At 50.3% G+C, this 22,256-nt stretch overlaps 1 protein-coding gene across 1 annotated transcript in view; it reads left to right on the top strand.

The window, feature by feature from the left end:
• The window catches only part of LOC119096008 (sodium-independent sulfate anion transporter-like), a 39,395-nt gene extending 20,874 nt beyond the window's left edge, over window positions 1–18,521 (top strand). Inside the window, 13 exon segments of the mRNA XM_037218878.1 lie at window positions 5,125–5,208; window positions 5,210–5,230; window positions 5,232–5,322; window positions 5,860–5,963; window positions 9,490–9,606; window positions 11,076–11,250; window positions 11,821–11,985; window positions 12,619–12,780; window positions 13,449–13,589; window positions 14,418–14,566; window positions 15,815–15,988; window positions 16,387–16,543; window positions 16,997–18,521. Of these exon segments, the coding sequence (XP_037074773.1) occupies window positions 5,125–5,208; window positions 5,210–5,230; window positions 5,232–5,322; window positions 5,860–5,963; window positions 9,490–9,606; window positions 11,076–11,250; window positions 11,821–11,985; window positions 12,619–12,780; window positions 13,449–13,589; window positions 14,418–14,566; window positions 15,815–15,988; window positions 16,387–16,543; window positions 16,997–17,043 (1,587 nt within the window). The 3' untranslated portion in view covers window positions 17,044–18,521.
• Window positions 18,522–22,256: the final 3,735 nt, after the last annotated feature.

Raw genomic sequence — 22,256 nt, 5'->3', positions numbered from 1 at the left:
TAAAGAAGCAAAACCGCGTCACTTTTCGCGCGTTGCGAATGGCGGGCACCAATACCCAAATGTACTTGAAGATAACTGGAGCTGAAATTCAAGCACTGGGAAACCACTGGCATCAATCTGCTTTCGCGATCGCTGATCACAGATCAATGACAAAGTTACCAGAAAAAAACAATGTTTCGTGGAACCGAGCTTGATTGTGTCCGTTCCTGCAAAAGGCACGTGCAGACGTGTATTTGGACGGATCGCGTAAACTGGAGTGTGATATGCAGGTGGAAGCGTCGGAACCAAAAGGGTGGGTTTACTTTTCCAGAAAATCCTTGTGCACAAATAATTCATCATACTGTAATTACCTGTATGCTCGGAAGGCGTCTTTAAAAGTTCGCGATTTTGCGTTAGCTAAGCGTTGCGATGGACCTTTGGAATGGAATGGAATGTGTGTCTGTGAAAGAGGACTTATGGGAACTAAATGTCGAATCCTACTGAAACGATCAAACTGCGCGTTTTGTGTTCCTTCCCATATAACACAATCGCCATCTAGTACAGAGCGCGCGACTTCAAAGCAAGCTGTTTGAATTGGTTTACAGTTATCTTTGCCTGCGGCTTAGCTGCAAACCGGTTTTGGGGGTTCGGAGCATCAAACCCAGCACCCTGTTCACCTCTGAAACTGCATAATTTATGCAGTTTGCAAAGGTGTGGTCGGTTTCAAGCTAAACTCCGCATTCTCTGATGGCGGTTAGACGCTGCAATGTAATGTTTCGAATTTATGACACGTTCGGAATCTGATTGTGACAGAGAGGTTGTGGGGGAGGTGAATTTTGCGGGATTCAGTTACATTTCCCAATCTGCTGACAGTTGAAGGCATTTTTAGTCGTTTTACGGCCGGGCGGCATCTTTCCTTGTCTTCTCTTGACAATTTACGGTTCAGCTTACGACATCAGCAAAGAGCAGTTCTTCTCAACTTAACCACGCAGGTTTTTAACAGAGAGAAGAACAAAACGGGCAGAAGGCTTTCTTGTGGCGTTCAGGACATAAACACCCTGCACACCGAACATTTACCATGTGTGCGCCGCGACTCTGTCTCCGGTTTGTCGGACAAGAAGACTCCTCTTCGGAGCTTTATTCTGTATATGGTGAGAATGTTGCAGCTGAAATTGAGCAGTTCGCGCGTGGCGCTTGGGAACACTACGGATTTCTCTGCTTTTACGACGGCGGTGTGATTGCCGTTGCATGTGGATTCCCACGCCGTTTAAGAAAAACGGTCAGATTTGTTTCGCACGACTGGTGCACGACAAAGTCGTGTGACTATCTGTAAATGCGCGTCAAATGTGGCGGGAAAGTGCTCTGGATAGTTCAAGGTTCTGTACAGCAAATGAGGCGGGGCCTCTGCACGATAGTAAGCGGGAGATTTCTAAAAATATTTGTTAATGACGAGCGCCACGCTAGCCTCCGCCCACCTACTAGGGAAGAAGCCCTGGATCACTGACATGTTGAACATCGTTGATAAATATGTCATCAATTGATCAGAACACTCACAACAGAACACTTGATCTTGACAAATTCCAACGCCGAAATTGTTGGGATGGCATGCCCAATGCGCTTGCGGATCGTGCAAGGCAGATCCTTTTCTATGAAATGGTGAGCTGACCTAGGATCGGCGATGCCAAGGAATGAATTTGCTAAATACTTTGCATGTATGAGATGCTGTGCCGTATTTGATCTATAGTATCAATGTCGCAACTTTTCTGACATCTAGGGGTCAACCTAAGTCTCGAAAAAGTGTAATCATCAAGGTGTTAGTTTTCACGAAGGATCAACTAAGACCGCACGAAGAATCCTCGTAGCGCCTCTTGGAGTCTCCACAGGACTCAATTATTCCCCACGACGACCACAATATTATCTGGCCGGAAGGTTACGTACGTAGTGAGACATTAGACTAGGACAAGGTTCGGGACGGTTATGTCAACATTAAAACATTGTCTTAATCCTTCCGTAAACTGCTGTCTCGAGCTGTTTGCTCCTCTGCCGGTCTTTGTTGAGTTCCCAAGATAACGGAGCGAAGTAAAAGACACACAAGATTTCACCCTTCGGTTTACGTCCAACCGCTGCCGCATGACTTAATACGTGAAGGGATACACAATACCACTTCCCCAGTATCATAACACGCGTTGTTCTGGAGGTAGAAATCAGACCCAAATTCAGCGTAGTCAAGCTAAGTCCGCATTAAACCCACATGACCTCGTTCAACTCCTCAGGAGTGACATGAAGTGATGCTTAATGACAGTAAGTCTGGTGCAGCTTTATTTGAGCTCCTGATGACGCTACTGGCCTGCAGCAGCACGCTATTTTCCGGGTAGCAGTGGTGGCCTGTGAGGCACGCTCTCCTGGACGAGGGCGCGAGAGGCGCCCACCTGGCGGGGGTCAACGCGAGTTGAACCCGTGACGTCACTGGCTTATTCAAAGGAGCCGTATAAACCGCCGGAGTGATGATTTAAATACCGGTGCATGCTAACAGCCGTTCCGTTCACGGACATGACTACTTCCGGCGTTAAGAGCGAGGACAGCGGCACGACAGAGCAATAGCACATGACAGAGGGTGGCGTCTGCCTGGTGCGAGGCAAACATCGTAAATCGCCACTGGCACGGACGCTGAACACCATAAATGGCCAACCTCCCCTGCAAGCGCCTACAACCAATGAACATCCGCATGATCACTTCCACCCACACATCATCTAAGCCATCTCCCGGTCTCGCTTCACCCGAAGCCACCCCGTGGCGCGGGCGTCCCGCCGCGGTCGGCGTCTCATCTCGAGCGGCGCGTGACGGCTCTGACCTTCTCATGAGAACCCGCGGCGGCGCCTGTCAAGCGGGATGACTCGCCGCGGCTGCGTGTGTGTTGAGTGGTCGCCGCGCGCGGCGCTGCGCCGTCGTCGGCGCGTTTCCGCTCTCTTGCGGCGTCGGCTGACCGCCGCCGCCGCCCGCGCCGTCGGGAAGTGTGTGCGTGCGCGTGCTTGGGAGTGTGTGCCGGAGTGACGCGGCGAACGCGGCGCGCTCTCGCCGTCGCCGGCGGGTGACGGGCGCCGGTAGAGCGGGCCACCCACCCGCCTCGGCCGTGACCCAGAGGCGACCCGGGGAGATCGGAAGCGGCCGCGGCTCTTTAGTCGAGGGCGATCGGACGCTCCGCCGCCCCCCCCCCCCCCTGCCCCGCTCCAGCCTCAGTTCCTTCCTCCTCCCGCGACCGAGCACGTGACGACCAGCCGTTGACGTGCTTCGATGTGCCAATGAGAAAGTTCACAGTACGATGGTGAGCGTTCAATAGAAACGGAGACAGCTTTGCACAGCTGCGGCTGCACCACTTATGTGCGGTAGAGCATGAGAGTGGCGATGGCTGCTGTAAAAATTGCGGCGAGTTTCCTGTTTGCACGAGGCCAGCTTTGGTGCCAGGAGACACATTAATCCGGACATACGCAGACCAAATTGTTTTGCAGACCTCAAGATCTACTTTCTCGGTACAGTTCATCAGATAGTAGCGAGCTGCTCATAGGTTTACGATAAGATCCGCTGCATGGAGCGTTGACACGGGTAGCCACGGACGCTGCCGGACGGACGCGCCGTCCCCACTGCCCACAATGCACCTGGAGGGATGGTGGACATGACATGCGGGCTGGTCGTGTCTGAGGAAGACATGCCATGCACGAACAGCGCTGCCGAAAGCACAGGACGCAGCCGCCACCTGCTGACGCCTGTCACAGTTCGCAGCGGATCCTAAGCTGTGGTCCAGTTGCATCTCTAAGCTATTTAATCCATGGGGGAGTGGTACAGGGGTTCAATGGTATCACGTGTCACTGGGTTAAAACAGCATGGTTTGATTGAACGGAACGGAACATTTCACAACGCGCTTATTCGTACGGATTATCACTAATGAAGCTTTCCCCAGCCGAGGCACTGACGCAAACATAAATGCTTCCGTTTGCATCGATAGTTCCGCGTCCAGATGGTTCCAAGTTAGGCATCGGATATTCCAGACCCTCCGTGTACGGTGCATGAGACTTTCAAGCCCCCGGCCGTCACGGTTGTCAGCTGGCCGATCGCCCCTTCTTCGCACTTTCCCGACTCTCTACCTGCGCTGCTCTGCACGCCAGCCGCCGGCGTCGGTCGTGACTGGGTTAACCGGTCCGTCTGCGGGCCACATCCCGTCGCCTGACCCCTGACTCCACGAGCGGCGAACCGGCACGACACGGCGGCCTCCAGCGCCTGGCGTCTGTCCAGCTCACGCGATCGGGCTTCCTCGTGACCTTTGACGTCTGTCAGCACCGCCAGTGGGGCACCTCGGCAAAGGTCAAGCCAGAGGTCACGCGGTTGGCGGGCGCGCGGCGCCGCGGAAGAACGCTTCCTTACGCGGTCGCGGCGCCCGGGGGCACTCCAGGGGTGGCCCGGTGGTGACGCCTGCGCGCGCCGGTGGTCGCGTGCGCCGCCGACAGCTCGGCAGCCGTGGCGGCGTCACTAATGAGTGACTTACAATAGAGGTGGATGGTGGTCGCGGTGAATTCGTCTTCGCCGCTACAACTTAATCCGGCAGCGTTCGGCTGAAATGGCGCCGGTGTACGTGTGGTCGGCGGCTGCGCGAGGCGCGATGCTGTCTGTTCGGACGTGTATCCCTGGATGAACGCCGCATGCGCGGACACCAGGGCGCGGCAAACATCGCGCTAATGCCGCATAACACGCATAAATTTCTGAGAAAGGAACTTGATAACGCGTGGGGATTCGCGAAAGACGAAGACTTTCGGAGATCGGTGGGGTGAGAGAGAGTGGCCCCAGTGATGATCTGTTCCTCAGAAGGACATACTGAAACTCAGGCCTGCCTGCCCGAAAACTATAGAGCCACCTCTCCTTCTCCCGGTATTGTCACGTTGATGGACGTTGGCCTGCCGCCTGGTACGATGCTGGTCCCTCCCCTCCCCATTGTGCAACTTCGGCCGGGGCCAGCTGCGATGACTTGAAGACGCTTCGTGTGCCGTGACACTTTCACCCCGTTGTGAGACTGTATCATTTCGTGTCTGCGTGATGCCTGTGACGTCATTGGAGCCGTCCAATCGCGTTGTAATTCGTCACCATACCCTGTTGCAGTACGGCCTGTACAGTTCCTTCGTGGGTTGCTTCGTCTACTGCATCTTCGGATCCTCTCGCGCCATCACTATCGGACCGACAGCCTATCATGGCACTGATGACGCACTGAATACGGTTTCCATGGCAACCCAGACATCGCCAACCTTCTGGCTTTCTTGGCCGGCATTGTTATTCTCTTGGCCGGCGTTCTACAGTTGGGTAAGCAGCTACGAGCCGCATAACCTTCTAGTTGGTGGCCGCAGTGGTAACCAGGGTATAGGATGTACGAAAATATTTCGCTGCTTATAGGTTCTTGGAAGGAGCAGCGTCAGATCTGGCGTTCTGGGCGATAGAGTATCACATGCTCATACGGAGAAAGCAACCAGTGATACCTATGGACTTTGTCTTGACCTCAAAAATGGCCGAAGAACGGCGTGGTTTATACTATGGTGGTATTATGTTGATATTATAATATGCTGATACTTTGATATATTGATACCATGCCATGTGGATATACTATCTCGGTATTATGCGATCTTGATACTATACTGCGTTGATATTATATCACCGTGATATTATGTTCATCGTGTTATACCATACTGGTACTACATTATGTTGGTATTTTGCTATATTGATACTTCACTATGATGGCACTATATTATGCTAATGCTATGTTGGCGCCGAGGTACTATGTTTACGCGGCTGACGTGCTGCCTGCATCCGGCGCTGACGGCACGCGGTGTCCGTGCGGCGCAGGTTTTCTGATCGACTTCATGTCGGGCCCGGTGATCGCTGGCTTCACGTCCGCCGCGGCCATCACCATCGCCGTCTCCCAGCTGAAGGGCCTCTTCGGAATCAAGGTGGGGGCCGCGCCGTCCGGAGGTAATCCTCGGGGAGGGGGGGGGGGGGGGCACACAGGCTGTTGCGGTGCGAAGAAGTCACCGTGAGTAACCTTGAAGAAGCCTGACGGCAATGAGCCCGACTCTGCGTGGGATCGACTGGAGAAGAATGCATACACTTGGATATAACTTGAAACAGAGATGAAATAGAGGAAAAATATGACACATAGAACTGGGTCGGTATGAATGAAGGTCTGATAAAAAATTTGGTTTTAAATATTATAATGTAAAGAGATGCCCGGCTGGAATGCAAACAGGAGAAATGCGGATGCAAAAACAGATAATTACGAACAGTAAAAAAATAATATATGACACATCAGGCTCATTTTATGCACGCAAGAACACTTCAGCCACGCATATACAAAATCTCAAAAGTTCCAGTCGGGCTGATTTCACAACGACCCCCCCCCCCCCCCTCCACCCTCTTTACCACGCGCTGACCTCGTGACTCCAATGGGATAAGGAACAGCCCGACCGAGATGCTCTATGGCTGGTATGCGCCGTGTGTGGTGCGCAGCGCGAAGCGATAGGAGATAGAGTATCTTGGTAAACAGTGTGAGCTAACATTGCAACGACAGTACTAAGAGCGTGTTTTATCTTTGGGTGATATCTTCCGTCGTCCTGAGTTACGCTGCTGCACCCGAAATGTTCATGTGATGTAATGCATGATGGTGCATGCCACATTTTTGCACCCAACTTTTTTGCGTGTAGGTGATGAAAATAGCACCAGACTATGAAGTTGTCACATGCTGTAAATAACGCCCCCTTCTCCAAATTTCGTGCGGTGTAGAACCCACGGAGGCAGGCAGACAGTAAAAAGTACTCGCCGCGCTGCATATGTGCGCCTGGCACGGAATCGCAGAGGTCTGTGACGTCCCTGAGGCCGGCTCTCGCAGTCCTTGAGTGTGCGGGTCATCAGACCGGCGGCACACCCTGCATGCGTGAGCTCGGTGGCTCAGGACCGGTTTAGCGTTCCGCACGGTTACCGTAACACTCCGCCCCTGGCTCCGAAGCCATTGCGCTGTATGATCTTACGCATAATGGCCGACGGCGGCAGTGAGTCATACCCCCTGCGCAGTCTACTCGAGCATACACGCGTCCGTGCAGAAGGCGGCAGATATGTAAATTTGCTGCTTGTATAACCTGTCAATGGGTGCTGTTTTTCGGTGAGGACCTGGTATTGGTTTTGATGGAAAGCAGGAATTAGGACGGAAGCTACCGTTATGCAGCGGTATCAGTCACGAAAGCAACAAGCCTGCCACGGAAAATTGCGTCATCAGCCTAAGGCGTGGTATTTGTATGTGAAAAGATGGGAGTTTGATTAAGTTCGTGATCACCTCTGGTTTCACGGTTCTTTAAGCATCTATCGCTTATGCTTACAAATATGTTCCGAACAGTCTGCGTGGGTGTCTGGCTTCACGACACCTCGCAAGCAAACCTTGCTTGTTTCATGTACCTTGAACCCATCACCCAAGTTGTACCGTCCAGTTCATGTCATAGTTTTGTCTCCGCCCTTTTGCCCAAGCAGGGTTGCGGAGGGTTTTCACACTCGTAAAACATCAAGTGTCGCTAGATAAGGTTCTTTGTTATACTCCACATTCTTAACATCCAAAGGAAAGGCGGTATCCAGAGCCCAGGCTGAGCCAATAAATTATCGATAAAAACCGTCGCACAAATGTGATCCCCAGTAGCAGACAGGAAGCAAGATTTGGATTTTACAACCATGTTTTACTCAGCAGTGTTCACCAGCACGAATTGCATGTTAGTTCTGTTCCACAGCTTGAGCGATGTTTTACTAATTTGATCCGGATCTTGCTCAGGCAGGAGCCATTGATCCTCTGTAGGCTCTACAACTGCATGGCGCGCTTACGTGGCCCGAGGAATTGCTGCCCAACATGTGTGCCCTCGACTTTAAGTTACAAGACGGTGCATTCCAGAAAATCAAGCTGATTGCCCATTCGCCTATGCATGGGTTACGTTTCAGCAGCTGTAGACGGGAGATTTTTCCGGGGTACCGATGAGTTTTGCTGGGCCTCGCAATTAGACGCACTATGCTTGGGCATAGTTTCGCATCATGTGTAGCGAAGGGAGCTGAACAGGACATGGCTGACCTATTCCTCAAATTGCACCTGGACGGCTTCGTCCCGACCCTCGCCCGCTTCGCTTTTAGATTTTGGCAGGCTGAAGCCCCTCCCATCCCTCCCCTCCCCCCTCCCCCTTCCCCCCAACTAGATAGGAGACCACACCTCTGCCCGTTTCTCAAACACACGAGGGAGCTGAGCAGGGAAGATGGTCGAAGGTACAATCAATGCACGCCAAAAAAGGGTTCTTCCCGACCCTCGCTCACTTCCCGCTTAGTCTTTGGTAGGTCGGAGCCCCTCCCCTCCCCCAACCAAATAGGAAGCCACACCTCTGTCCCTCCCTCAAACACACTTAAGAGAGCCTGTCACCGCGTCAGGATTTGAAGATCTTATCTGACACCCCATATCAGCGCCGTCCACTTAAGATAACTAAATTCTCTCCGACGTGACGGCTGAGTTGGTTAGAGCGCCTGTCTCGCAATGCGCTTTGCTGCAGTATAGTATCACTCATATCCGCTGATCAGAAGTGTTTCGGAGAACGCACACGTGACTCCGGGACCGTGGATAACAATGAGTAAGGACGCGGTGCGCCAACAGCACGCCTCGCCACGCAAAACCGCAGTTTGACACAGCGTGTCAATTCTGAACTGCTCTGCGGCGCTCGCATCTTCCATAGTCATTTAGCGGCGCGGTACATTACGTTGATTACAGTGAAGATGGTTATGCACGAGCTGGACACAGTGATAGGAATAGCGGTCGGATAGTTCGGCTCGGACACGGAGCTGGGGGTGTAACAGGGCACCTCCTCACACAGGTAATAGGTACCTCGTGTAACAGGTCGCCCGGTCACAGAATCGTGTGACAGAATACCCTCTTACCAGCCCCCCCCCCCCCCCCACACACACCCAACGATACTTCATCACGGAACGAACGAACGTCACACTTCGTCACTTCGGGAACTGGACTGAGCGACGCTTATTGTGTCACCCAAACCCGTCCTGTAACATTCGGCACGTCGTCACGGTAGCCCAATGTATACCGACGTACCACATCATGCAGACCCACCACACATTGGTACCTCGTTGATCACACCCACCATTCGGTGTGCTATCTTCACACGCAAATAGACGGTATGAGATTGAGCCTCATCAATGAAAACCGTAAAATGAAAACCGTAGAAAACCCCAAGTGACATCTTACGCAGACCTACAATCTGGCAGCGCCTCATTACGCAAACCCATGCTGTAGCCGCGCACCTCGTCACCCAAGCCCACAGTGTGACACAGCCATTGTACCTATGTCATAGTTCACCTCCTCACTTACACCTACCGTGCCACCAGTAAGCCCACACACTTGAACACGTCGTGTACCAGTGCACCTCGTCACACAGTGCTCTCATGTTTCAGGTGGACGGAGACGGCTTTATAGCCACACTGCGCGGCATCGGCGAGCAGATATCAGACACAAACGTGTATGATCTAACTCTTGGCTGCATCTGCATCGCCATTCTCATTTCCATGCGGGTAAGCTCATGGGAATGTGCCTCCGACCGTATGATGGTTGATGCTATTGCTACTTGGATGTAAACATGAATACAGGTGTTGTATTTGCAGTTAAGTGTGGAATCAAAGCTTCTGTCAATTTTAATACCTTCTAGGGCTAAAGGCAATTTTATATACCCTGTCACCGGAAATATTCTTAAAATACTCATGGCACGGTTCATCAACATTTTATCTTTATTATGATTGTGGATGAACCACTCTTTGAATTTCAACCTCCGATAGATGTTGCATTTTTTGGCCTCGGTGCAACACGCCTAATTTCGCCTCTACGACTATTTTCCTTTTAAGATCTTCCGTGCTGTAGCTGCGTGCTGCATGGGCGGGGGTTAAATCATGATTTGTACCTGTTAAAGTTTGTCTAGGTTGGAAGTATACAAAGAAATACTTTCCAGCAGAACGACGTCAGAAATATTGACCTTTTGACCTTCCATGGCGCCCTTCACTAGCTCAAAGCATAACGCTTCGGACCTCCTAAAAAACTCTGTTCCACGTTCGTCACTGCATAACATCCATCAGTAATCTGTAATATTTACATCGTTTGGGAAACCTTGGTTTTGATGCTCCATTACGTTAATGGTTTGATAGAAGAGCTCTCCTCGTTCATTACTCACTCCTCTCAGACTCTCAAGATAAAGATTCAGATGTGGACGAGGGAAATTCGCTGTTATAATCCTCGGACATTTCAAAGCAACAAACGGTTACAGGCGTCTCCGCACAGTCTTGAAAATCCGTAAATCTTTTCCTTGAAAACAAACTTTGACGCTCAAATGAGTCCGAAGTCATCCGCTTCAAGTGACCAAGATGTGTGCTGGGGTTGTGATCCTTTAGGAGCTCATTTTTTTGCCAACTGACGAATATCCTTCTTTAGATGTAGACGCTTTGATCTTTGACTTGAAAGTTTCTCACCACATGCTCAGATCCTTTTGAGTTTCTCCGACCTAGTGTTGTCACGAATTATTTCATGAGACCTCGCTTGATGTGGAGGAAGCATATTTTGTGGGTCAACCATGGAATGATTCTGAACACTCGAAATTCCTTGTTTATCTGACTTTTGTGAAGGCCATTCTGACTTGACATAATGCATGGAATATATCAGACGATCAGACAGACATAAAAGCCGTATTTGATGAATCTCGACTGCGTTGCTTTCTACATTATGATAATGTTGATGTTTCTTCATATGTTTTACTTGTAGTTGTGGTCCGAGCGTCTAGGAGTACCTGCACATTTTCATAACAGGGTGTCCTGAAAGACAAAGAGGCTTCTGGTATCCATGATGCATTGACATCGTTTTGAAAAGCGTCTGAAATGGGTCAAGGACTAAGCACTGCGCCGAAGCTCGCCCATGTGTGGACTTGGGATGGTCATGATGACATGGATGACAACGTCCCACCGATCCCACCTCCACCATCCCGACTCTTCCTCCGCAGGAGATGCGTCGGCTGCCTATGATGCGGCCTGACCCTCTGGCACCGCGCGGTCGGAAGTTTCTCCAGGGCTTCCTCCGCTTCAGCTCCATCGCTCGCAACGCCATTCTGGTGATTTTGGCCGGCATCGTGGTCATCATCCTCAAGGCCAACGACCTCGAGCCGTTCACGCCCACCTGTGAGTTCTGAAGCAGTCCGTTTCGTGTCTGAGGCGCGCGAATGGGTTACGCGATGTCTAGGGTTTGATTCCCGTCTCAGGATTTCGATCCCCGTCTGTGTGCGTGTACCTGAGGTGTGCTTTGTACGTGTGCCTTTGATGTACCCCTGAGGTGTGCTTTGTACGTGTACCTTCGATGTACTCCTGAGGTGTGCTTTGTATGTGTGCCTTTGATGTACTCCTGAGGTGTGTTTTGTATGTGTGCCTTTGATGTATTCATGTATGAAAGCTGCTACTAGTGTCCTTCTTAGCATGCCCCTCCTCTTAACCTTATCCACTCGACACTCCGAATAGACATTTTGGATTGGAGAGTGTTTTGACGTTATTACATACACACATACAACGGCTCAGTTTGCATCAGGGTAGAGCGCAGTGAGTTGAGAAGTCAAGAAAACTCACCGGATAGCAAGTAGGCAAATGAAGAAGCGCGGTTTGTCTTCAGCGGAAGTGGTACTGTACTGTTGCCGACTGTCGATCTCCTCTCACAGCATTGGTTTTACGTGGCCGTCAACACTTAATCTCTTCCCGCAGCGTCGGTGCCGGCGGGCCTGCCGAAGCCGAAGCCGCCGCCCTTCTCCACCGTTGATGGCAACCACACGCTGGCCTTCTCCGACATGACGTCCACCATCGGCGTCGGCATCGGCATCGTGCCGCTGCTGGCCGTCGTCGAGAACATCGCCATCGCCAAGGCCTTCTGTGAGTGAAGCCTCTAAGCTCCAACTTAAAATGTGACAACTTCAGCCTAGCCTCACCTCTACCCGAAAACTTTTGGGAGAGATTACGGTAGGCATAGGTCGGATTATAATTGTAGGAGAACACATACTGGTGCTTTTATGGACGCTATAAGCGCCGTATAAGCAGCTGAGACACACAGTTCAAAGAGACGCACATCATTTATCCAGGAAATACATGTTCAACCGGCAATGTATTAATGTAAACGTGCCTTTGAACGTATGCGTTGTTTTTCACTCACGTGGGGCGCTGGGGTCGCGTGCAGGCATACTTATATATTCCGATTTTATAGCCTGTAATGTTTAGCCGTACAGAATATACCCTCAAAGAGACGCATATAATTTATCCAGGAAATACATGTTCAACCGGCGATGTATTAATGTAAACTTGCCTTTGAACACATGCGTTGGTTTTTACTCACGTGGGGCGCTAGGGTCGCGTGCAGGCACATATATATATATATATATATATATATATATATATATTATATATATATATATATATATATTATTCCGTTTTTAAAGCCTGCAATGTTTAGCCGTACAGAATATGCCCATTACATGTCGCGGTGGATGACGGGACACGCTGCGCCGACAGCTGAGGGCAAGCGTCTGGACACGACCCAGGAGATGATCGCGCTCGGCCTCAGCAACATCGCCGGCTCCTTCTTTTCGGCCATGCCGGTCACCGGCTCCTTCAGTCGCACGGCGGTCAACCACAGCTCCGGCGTGCGCACTCCGCTGGGCGGCGTGTTCACAGGTCAGTTGACGGCCTGACCCAGCCTCCTACGCGTGGTCTACGTGGCCGTGTGTCGAGACGCCGGCCGGTGCTGCCGCCTGCTCCGGCTCGGTTCTGTGCGGGCCATTTCTCGAGGATGTCGAGGAGGTCCGATGGCTCGTCTGCTCTCGCTCCGCTGTTTCTGCGTGTGGAGTGTGTCCCGAGAACGCGTGCGGACAGGTTAGCTGTTACCCCCCCCCCTCTCTCTCTCTCTCTCTCTCTCTCTCTCTCTCTCTCTCTCTCTCTCTCTCCTCTCTCTCTCTCTCTCTCTCTCTCTCTCTCTCTCTCTCTCTCTCTCTCTCTCTCTCTCTCTCTCTCTCTCTCTCTCCTCTCTCTCTCCCTCTCTCTCTCTCTCTTGTTCAGTCATGTCGTGTGATACGGTGAATGTCAGCAGATAGCTCTGCCCAGCCCCTTCCTATCAATCCATACCCTCGGGCAATTAGTATTTGGATCGGCATCTCACCACTCCGTCCCCCAACCTGGTAAACAGAAAAGATTACATAAAGATAAGCAAATAACAAGGCTGAAGATAATATGATACAGCAGATATAGCTTTCATTTAATAACATAGATAATATTAAGAAGATGACAAAATATTACATTTAGTTTTCAGTCCCGCTTCACGCGACGCTGCGTTGTTCCATTGGCAGGTCTTCTGGTGATCTGCGCCCTGCAGTTCCTGACGCCGTACTTCGTGTACATCCCGAAGGCCACGCTCTCGGCCATCATCATCAGCGCCGTCATCTACATGATCGAACTGAGCGTGGCCAGACCCATGTGGCGCAGTCGCAGTGAGTGTGCCCCCTTCCCTCCCGCCCCAACCACCACCACACTACACAGTCAGAACCTGGGTACCCACGACAGTGCGCCAACAGAGACGGGCGGTACCGTCTTGCCCTTGCCCATGTCGAAACCACAGACCCATAGGCTGCAGGAGCTCCGGGGGACACGTTGTCACATTAGGGGAGTTGTTTTTCGCACCAATTTTTGACGTATGATATGTTAACGCAAGTCATGGCAAGCGGTAGGTCCCGAGTGAGTTTCGCACGCCGTTTTTCCAAACAAAAACAACATAAAACACCGGGGGGGGGGGGGAGGGGGGATGTCAGCTCAGGGATGACAGCCATTTTTACGAACTTCAGACTAAACACTTAAATAAGACCCGAAAAACAGGGTTTATGAGCTGTTTTGAGCTTGGGCTTTACCATTTTTGTATTGGACGTTTGACCTTTGTTACAAATGTTGCAACCATGCAATATGAATATAATAACGCCAAGTTGAGCGGTCCGCAATATTTTGCCAAATTTGCCGGAATATGATAAACATTCCGTTCGTCTCAGCCTAGGAACAATATTTTGTGAGTGAGTGAATCACTAGGGTTCACTTCCTCACTCATTTGTATGATACTTGTCCAACTCCAGCTAGCGTGTGTGTACTAATTTAGACTTGAGCAGGAACCAGGCCACGATTTAACATCAGATCTGATAGTGCTTACTGTATTAGCGCTTTGGAGTGCCTACATATGCAGGAGCTCTAGGAGATCGCTAGGAAGTCCTTTCGCTGGCAGTCAGCTGAGTACGCTCGCTCACGTGCTGATTCGATGACTCGGCGCCCGACAGAGGTGGACCTGCTGCCATTCCTCGCCACCTTCCTGGCCGGCGTGTTCTGGGGCCTGGAGTACGGCATCGGCATCGGCACAGCCATCAGCCTGGGCATGATCCTCTTCAAGGCCGCCCGGCCCAAGGTCGTCACCCAGACTCGGAAGCTGGTGAGTAGGTGACGGACGGCGGCGGACAGCCGGTGGCACGGAACAGCTGGTGACAGCCGTCAGCGGCTGCGACGGCTGGTGTACCGACATTAGCCGAACGCCCGGCAGGTCTCTGCGCCCCATGGACCGCGCCCACCGCAAGGTTTAAGTCGGTGTGCATGCATCTAGCTCTGTGTTGTTGGTACCGATTTGTCCTGGTTTGTACCAGTTCTGTCGGTGCAAATTTGTTGTTATTTTGTAAGAAGATATCGGTTTTCACGAAACATTTCCCTTGCCGAAGTACTGGTTTCATGTTTCAGTCACATGCGGGTCTTGAAACGCAACACATAGATTGTACGACGGTAAGTTTTCATTTCTAAAATAAGGCCGGCATTGTCGCGAGGGAAGAGCTGGCTTGCCTTTAGTGTTGTGGTGCGTAGCGTTAAAAATATTTCAGGACAAGAATAGCTAGTGGCGCATAGTAGCATCGTGACGCTCTGGCAGCTTGATGCTATACGAGGTCATCTTCGTCAACAACCAGTACATTCCAGAGTTTTTGTGTATAGTGACACGTTATCCGTAACGTTGCAATATTACAATGCAGCAACATTTGAGCCTTTCGCTGACATGGAGATTACACGTTTGACGCATACCTCGATGGAACGCATTCCACTCGTGAAGTATTGCGCCCATTAAACGTGGAACGTAAGGATAGAACGTAAGACTTCGTGAACGCTCCTAGCGCAAAGAGGCACGAGGAGGGGGCACGTCGCCACCCTTACCAAAATTATAGCACGTTGTTTTGGGGTTATGAACAAACGGCAACATTTGATCCACTAGATGGGCACGTTAAAATGACAGGATTGGGAACATGTTGTGTCCTTATACAGCATGCATCAAATGCAAGAAACTTGTGGCCCGTGCAAGAAATTACGCGCGCGAGTGCATCACGCTTATTTCGGTTCTCGGCGATATTTTTAGCTGTGCCCCTGCCCATTGTGAAATATTGAATACGTCCCTGCGATAAATCCATCATCCCGCAGCTGTGACAGCTCAATTTACGAATTGACGTGATATTATTTACGTTTCGCCATTTGCTCCCTGGGTATTCCAATACAAATTTTGTTATAATGAACAAAAGAAGTCACAGCGCCGGGAAACGGAAAACTTCGGGCCTTGCTCGTTCACATCAAGTCAACAAATGTACAGACCCAGCCCGCCTGGTCCTGCCCGTTCACCGGCCGTCGTTCTGACGCGCGTCCTTTGCAGCCTGGCGGCTCGGAGGAGTACATCTACGTGTACCCGGACTCGGGGCTGACGTACCCCGCTGCCGAGCATGTCCGCGCCGTGGTCACCGACGCCGCCGTGCTGCACGGCCGCAGCGTGCTGTCCGTCGTGCTCGATTGCAACAACGTGCGCTACTCCGACTTCACTTCGGCCGAGGTAGATGGCGCTGCCATTCGGCCGATTGAGGGCGCTGATGCGTGGCCGGCGGCTGCACTCGATGGGTTGAGGTCTTGAAGTTTGGCGATACGGGACAGTTGCACAAAATAGAGCGCCTGAGACCTTGGAGGCATGTGCTGCGTAAATTTCTTCACGTTGCATAAGTCTTCATTGCCAAGGTATGTCATTTCAGTGCTGCACCTGACAACATTATGGAGCGCAGCTCGAAAATATAGCGAATTTGAACTTGCCGGCTTACTCCACCAAAGCCAGCAATGGTTGATTCGTTTTCCTCTTGTGTGCATCTGTTCGTTCGTTCCTGGTACTCAAATATTACCATAAACCATATTTTCACCTATCTATTTATATTATATATTCTATCCTTGGCACCGTTTCAGTGTATGAATCAGCTGGTGAAGGAGTTCCACGAGCGCGGACAGCAGCTGGTGTTCGTCGGTATGAAGAGCAGCATCCGCCGCTGCTGGGACGGTGCTGGTCATGCCGACAATCGTCTCAGCTGCGTCACAATCGCCGACGCCGAGCACACGATCGCTGGTATGACACAGAAGCTCGGTACGCGCCTGGCTGGAGATGGCTCCCAGCTGGGGAGGTGTTGGGCTGTGACACCGAGCGACGAATAACGTTGCTGCGTTGCGTTCTGGTGGAAATGTGTTACAGGAGTATTTTGCGATTTTCCAAGTAGTGTTCTTCCATAAAAATTGCACCGCAGACTTGCGATTCTTGAATGCAAATCATGCATGTAAAAAGTCGAGCCGTCCTCAACCCTTTGTTGTGCATGCGATGACATTTTCTGTTCAAAATAATTGCGACATTATCATGCAAGATTATCGCACGTGCGAGTTGCTCCGAGATCGCCTGGTTGGCATGAATGCATACCCAATGTCTGAACTATTGCAAGTCACCTTCTGTTTTTTGCTATCCCATCACCCGGTCAAGCGCAAACGCAAGACCGCATCCCTGCGCTTACTCTGACGAAACACCCCGCAGACCACCTTCACGCACCGCAGACGAAGGTAGACCTCAGCGGTCAGTAAGGCCATGCACACCGGCGTCATCAGCAGCCGCCATATCTGCCGACCGCTCGGCTGTCACACCCGCCACCGACCCGACTGCTCTCAACATCGCGACAAGCCGCCCGCGGAGACTCCGCGCGCCCGCGGCCGAGTTCAAGGTTTCGGCGTGTCGGTCGGGAAGCCTGGCTGTGCGCCCTGTTGCGTGCGGGAGCGTTGTTACGTCACTGGGGCCCGTGGCGGAGGCCTCCGATGCGCTGGACGCTCACACTCACTGTAGTTCTCATTAGCTGTAGACGCTGACGCATGCGGGCCCGCAGGGCGGCTGCGCACGTGGCTCGCGTGCAGGGCATTCCTAGACGGGGCACAGCGTGCCCGGCGCGGGCCGATGCAGGGTCAGCCTGCCTGGTTCCCGCGAGTGTCGACCATGCGCTGGTGTATTGGCAGGGTGGCCTATGCATGTAATCGAGATCATTGTTGATCCTGAAAGTGTTCGCTATCATGTCCGCCGCAAGCTGTGCGACTTTTGTTGTTTTTTTTTTTTTGGATGGTTTTGCTATCTTCATTCAAGAAAATTTCCTTGGTGCACAAATTTCCTTGGTGTCGGAAGCCACGAAATGTCGCAATTTAATCCGCGAAGGCCTCCATTAGTAGAGCCAATGATTTGTTTACGATTATTTTGCGCTACTGTTAAAATGTTTTCGTCCTCGTTGACAGAGTTGTGTTCTGACAGCTGACAGCCGCATGTGACGGACAGTTCAACAACATGTGAGGACAGATCAACAGTATCTGTCCCACACGTGCAACGCTTGAGCAAGGCGTTTACAAATAGAAGCTGCAAGGAACTTAGAGATGTAGCTTTAAAGATTGTCCTTGTGGGAGGTTCAGGATATCACAAGACCCCCAATATTTATCTTCACTTTCAAGGAATTTTCCATGGATGTGAAAACATCAAATGCATTGAACCACCGTCAATGGTCATTACAAACTATCTATATAATACAGGCGAGGTAAGTTATTATGATGAAGTTCGTGATTTATGAATTGCCGTTGCTGAGATCTAAGCACTAATCGTCTTACTGCTGTTGCGTAGAGTTAAGAACTGATCATTTTAGAGTTTGCTGTTGCGCTTTGTTTTGTACGTGCATCACCCTTTTTTGCTCTGGAATAACACCACCTGATCTTTTGTAGAACCAGCTGTCCGCAATTGAATTACCTTTCGGGCACCGTTTTACCTGCGTTTGACTTATATTTCTATGATGTCAGGCCTGTCGCCCCACTGAATAATCGATACATATGCTTCTACGGCGTATTTATTGTAAGTGTGTATTGAGTGCATGCTAATTATTATAAGATCGGTGGACGGATGTTATCATCTGTCCACATTTGATAGTAGTCGACAGTGCGGGACATTGCGTGTCATTACTTCGGCATGCAGCATGCCCGCTGTGACATGGTGCATCGGAACTCTGTTGCACTGGACAATACAGACCATGTTGATACGGTGGTTTTCTCCTGTGTCGCCTAATAGTCTCGCACGAGGGCCGAGTAACTAAATGTTATGGACTCATTACCGAAATGAAACGCAGTCATTTGGATATATTTCAGCTACAAATAACGCAAAACACCACTAGAGCCCTGTCACTCCTTGAAATAAGTTCAGAACGCAGCCAGTTCTTAAAGAGAGTGTTCCACATTTGAAGGTGATGAGGCAAGCATCAGATGCGAAGAAATAAGCTCACTTGCAACCAATGGTATGCTTTTAAGTGCACAAGACTGATCCAGATAACAAAATATCACATCTTTGTAACCAAGCTCTTCAATGCAACATCTTTTCATTACGTCATGCAGCGTTAGTATGACGTCAGAGTCGCTTCCAGGTGGTCGTGTCACAATTGCGACTGCAGCTAGCGGGCTGAATCACTTATATTTCCTTAACTTGACGAGATGTGAGGCGCTTTAGCACGTGTTGGCGAAACCAAAGTATCATTCTGTTCGCGTGTTCTGGCCATTTCTCGAGGTGTTCGAGGAGTTTTTTCCGTCGTGACCAGTATCACTGCACACGTTCCTGTTCATTATAATATGTTTATATACGTACATATAAACATACGTTTATATATATATATATATATATATATATATATATATATATATATGGACATATCTATGCATGTATCATTCCTGTAATTGTGTAGCATAAAACGCGATTAGTTTTAAAAGCATGCACTCATGGCATCAAAATGATCCAAGGCCAACTGATGACCGCCGAAGTCTCGAATCCTGCTCACATGCGCCAGGCATCAATAGTTTGGTGGGCATTATTTTTTCTTGGCGTTGAGCATTACACGGCCAATAAGTGATGGTATTTGCGTGACGTTCGTGTGACGTAATGAATGTCTGGGTGGCCTTGAATCAGTCTGCACAAGTTTGCCAGCGTCAAGCTCAGAAACCAGAGGGTTTTAAACCTGGCAAAGGGCATGACTGTGAACTGCACTGAATGATCTCTGAAATGACTATCTAGGCTCAAAACCCCACATAAATGTGGAGATTCCCTTTAAAGGGAATGTTCCACATCTGAGGATCTTGGATAAAGCATTAGATGTTATGAAATTAGCTCACATAACTTTGTACATACTTTGAAGTGGAGAATACTGCCCTTGACAACGAAATCTATCTTTTAAGTAAATATGCCACTTCATACGTCATCATTTGATCGCGTCATAGAACGCTTACCTGCCGTTGAGGTGAAGCCAAACTGGCCGTGCGAAATTGCCACCTAGCATTCACTTGTAGGATTTAAATCTCCCGAGAGGTGGCCGCAGCAGTGCTGGGGATATCCTGAACCTGATATCGTTATGTGCTCGTGCTTTGTCCTTCTCTCGTGGTTCTTGTATATTTATCGATGGATGAAGTTTACTGGTATTGACATGCTCGGTCGTTGTGCTTTTCTTGAATTATTATATTACAAGCCTTTTTTGTAAAAAAAAAAAACAGGGAGAAATGTCTAATTTCTTGTGTTACGTGGCATACAGCGTTCAATACTGGTCCATACCTGCTATATACATGTAATGCCTCTTCTTCCGGTTATTCGGTTTCGGATGGATATCCGGTCCCGTCCAGCTGTACGGGGATCTATGGTACGGGCACGGTCCATGTCACATGGCCACATGGACAAGATCCCGATAATAGTGCTAGCACTTGACAGTGCTCGGCTTAGTCATACTTAAAGCAATTTTCCATGTTTTTTACATTGAAACTGCCGAAAATTAGTTATTGAACGAGCCGAAGCGAAACTGTTTTTTTTTCTTTCTCAATATCAATCATCATTGCCGTTCAAGAAACATGTCCCCTTCCTACTAACCGCTATATTCACAATCCTACTCACAAGAGCTCTGCATGCACATCACCCCAAAATGCTTCAGCTGTGTGTGTGCTGACCACAACGCCAACCATTCTCAGTGCCGAGACTGGTGTGTCTAACCCGCAGGCACGATACGCTGTCAAGGCAAATATGTATCTGTCTTGCCCAAAATCGCACGCGCAAGCAACAAATGTATATGTGGCAGCTTGTGGCACACAGACAGAACCGATTTCCCACTTGCCGCCGCTGAAAATTTTTGCTCCACTCAAGACTGTCTCCATTGCATCGAACACAGAAGCCTAGCAAACTTGCTCCCTCGAGCCCCGCCTGACCAGGCGTCCAGACGCACGGCCCTCCGCGCCCTTCCGTCATCAGCCCGGCCGACGTCCTAGCCCTCCGGCTACGAACGGTCGGCAGCAGGATCCCTCTGGCCGCCACACGAACGCTCCCCCCCCCCCCCCCCCCCCCTCCTCCCCCTTTCCCCCTCTAGCACAGCACCTTCCGTGACACGCCCGAACGAAGACCGTCGGTCCCGTCCGCCAGTGAGGGTGGCGATGGGACGGCCTCGGCCCGTTTCGCTTGGCCCCTTCCCACCAACCGCTGGGAATGGGTCTATTCACCATTTTACCATGTTCACCATTAACCATTCACCATTGTTCACCATTTTGTCTCACAGTGGAATTGTAGCCGTCTTATTTCAAAATTGTTAAAAGTGCAAACACTTTTTTGCAGCATAAGCTTCAATTATTATTGCCACACAAAGAACTTGGTTTCGTCCTTACAGCTCCATATAGCTGTAAAATACCAAAGTATTCTTTACATCGTTGTGACGACGCAGGCGGTGAGCGTCGCCAAGGTGAGGGTGGCGCAATGCATCAGAAATGAAATAACACGCACGCGTCTTTCACTCAGCGTACCTCCAGGCTGGTGCATGTTCTGTGCGGCTTCATGACCGCATCAGCGATGTATGTTCTTTGTACTCGAACTGAGAATGACTCGGAGCTCTCGCGGCAACTTGACCAGCTAGTTACTCACTTTCGTGACCTTTTTTTCATCCTCGGTGATTTCAACGGTCACAGCCCGATTTGGAGTAACGGCACCCAGGCTGTCAATCGCAGAGGACATTTGATTGAAGATTTCATTGATGCTCATAATTAAGTCTTGTCAGAAAACGGAAATAATACTTACCGCTAGTTACGCCCTGGCATGGAAACCGCCATCGACTTATCGCTGAGCTCACCACAGCTATCGCTATCACTAGATTCGCGCTCCAGCGACCGCGACGATTTCACTGACCAAGCTCTCATCACGGCACATACCGCTACCGCGGCGGAGCACCGAAGTAAAAAATGCCTTTCGTCGGAGACGTCTCCAAAAATGAGTTTAAAGCGGGCATCTGTGAAGCATTTTTAGAAATGCTCAAAATATAGCCCTGTCTCAACTGTTTGTAAAGAAAGTACACGGTGGCATCACCGTACATTTTGAACCTTCTGTTCATGGATGAAGCCATCGTCAGAAATAAACGCTGCCACCATTCACCTTCTACCACCTTGCACTGCCAGCTTCTGGAGCTTGCCAATATGAACTGTTAGAACAAAAACCGTCTAATCCCACAAAGGGATTGGATTTGATTTATTTATGTTTATTTTTTGCCAACTCAGCAAATCACAACACATCGTGGCCATTGCTGTGGCGGTCGCTGTAGGCATAATCAAGTAGCCCACACGTTAGATGACGGTAAGGATGGGAAAGAAGGACTAATATGTAAAATTGCTAGGGTATGGGAAACAAATTAAGACTGGAGCAATGTTGGGCGCATTCTGCAAGTTGCAAGCCTCACATTGAATGATAGTGAAGGGAGTAGCACGTAACCCCC

Source organism: Pollicipes pollicipes, unplaced genomic scaffold, assembly GCF_011947565.3.
Source record: "Pollicipes pollicipes isolate AB1234 unplaced genomic scaffold, Ppol_2.1 Scaffold_4219;HRSCAF=4965_pilon_pilon_pilon, whole genome shotgun sequence".
Taxonomy (NCBI): Eukaryota; Metazoa; Arthropoda; class Thecostraca; order Pollicipedomorpha; family Pollicipedidae; genus Pollicipes; species Pollicipes pollicipes.
This window is presented reverse-complemented; position numbering and strand designations above follow the sequence as displayed.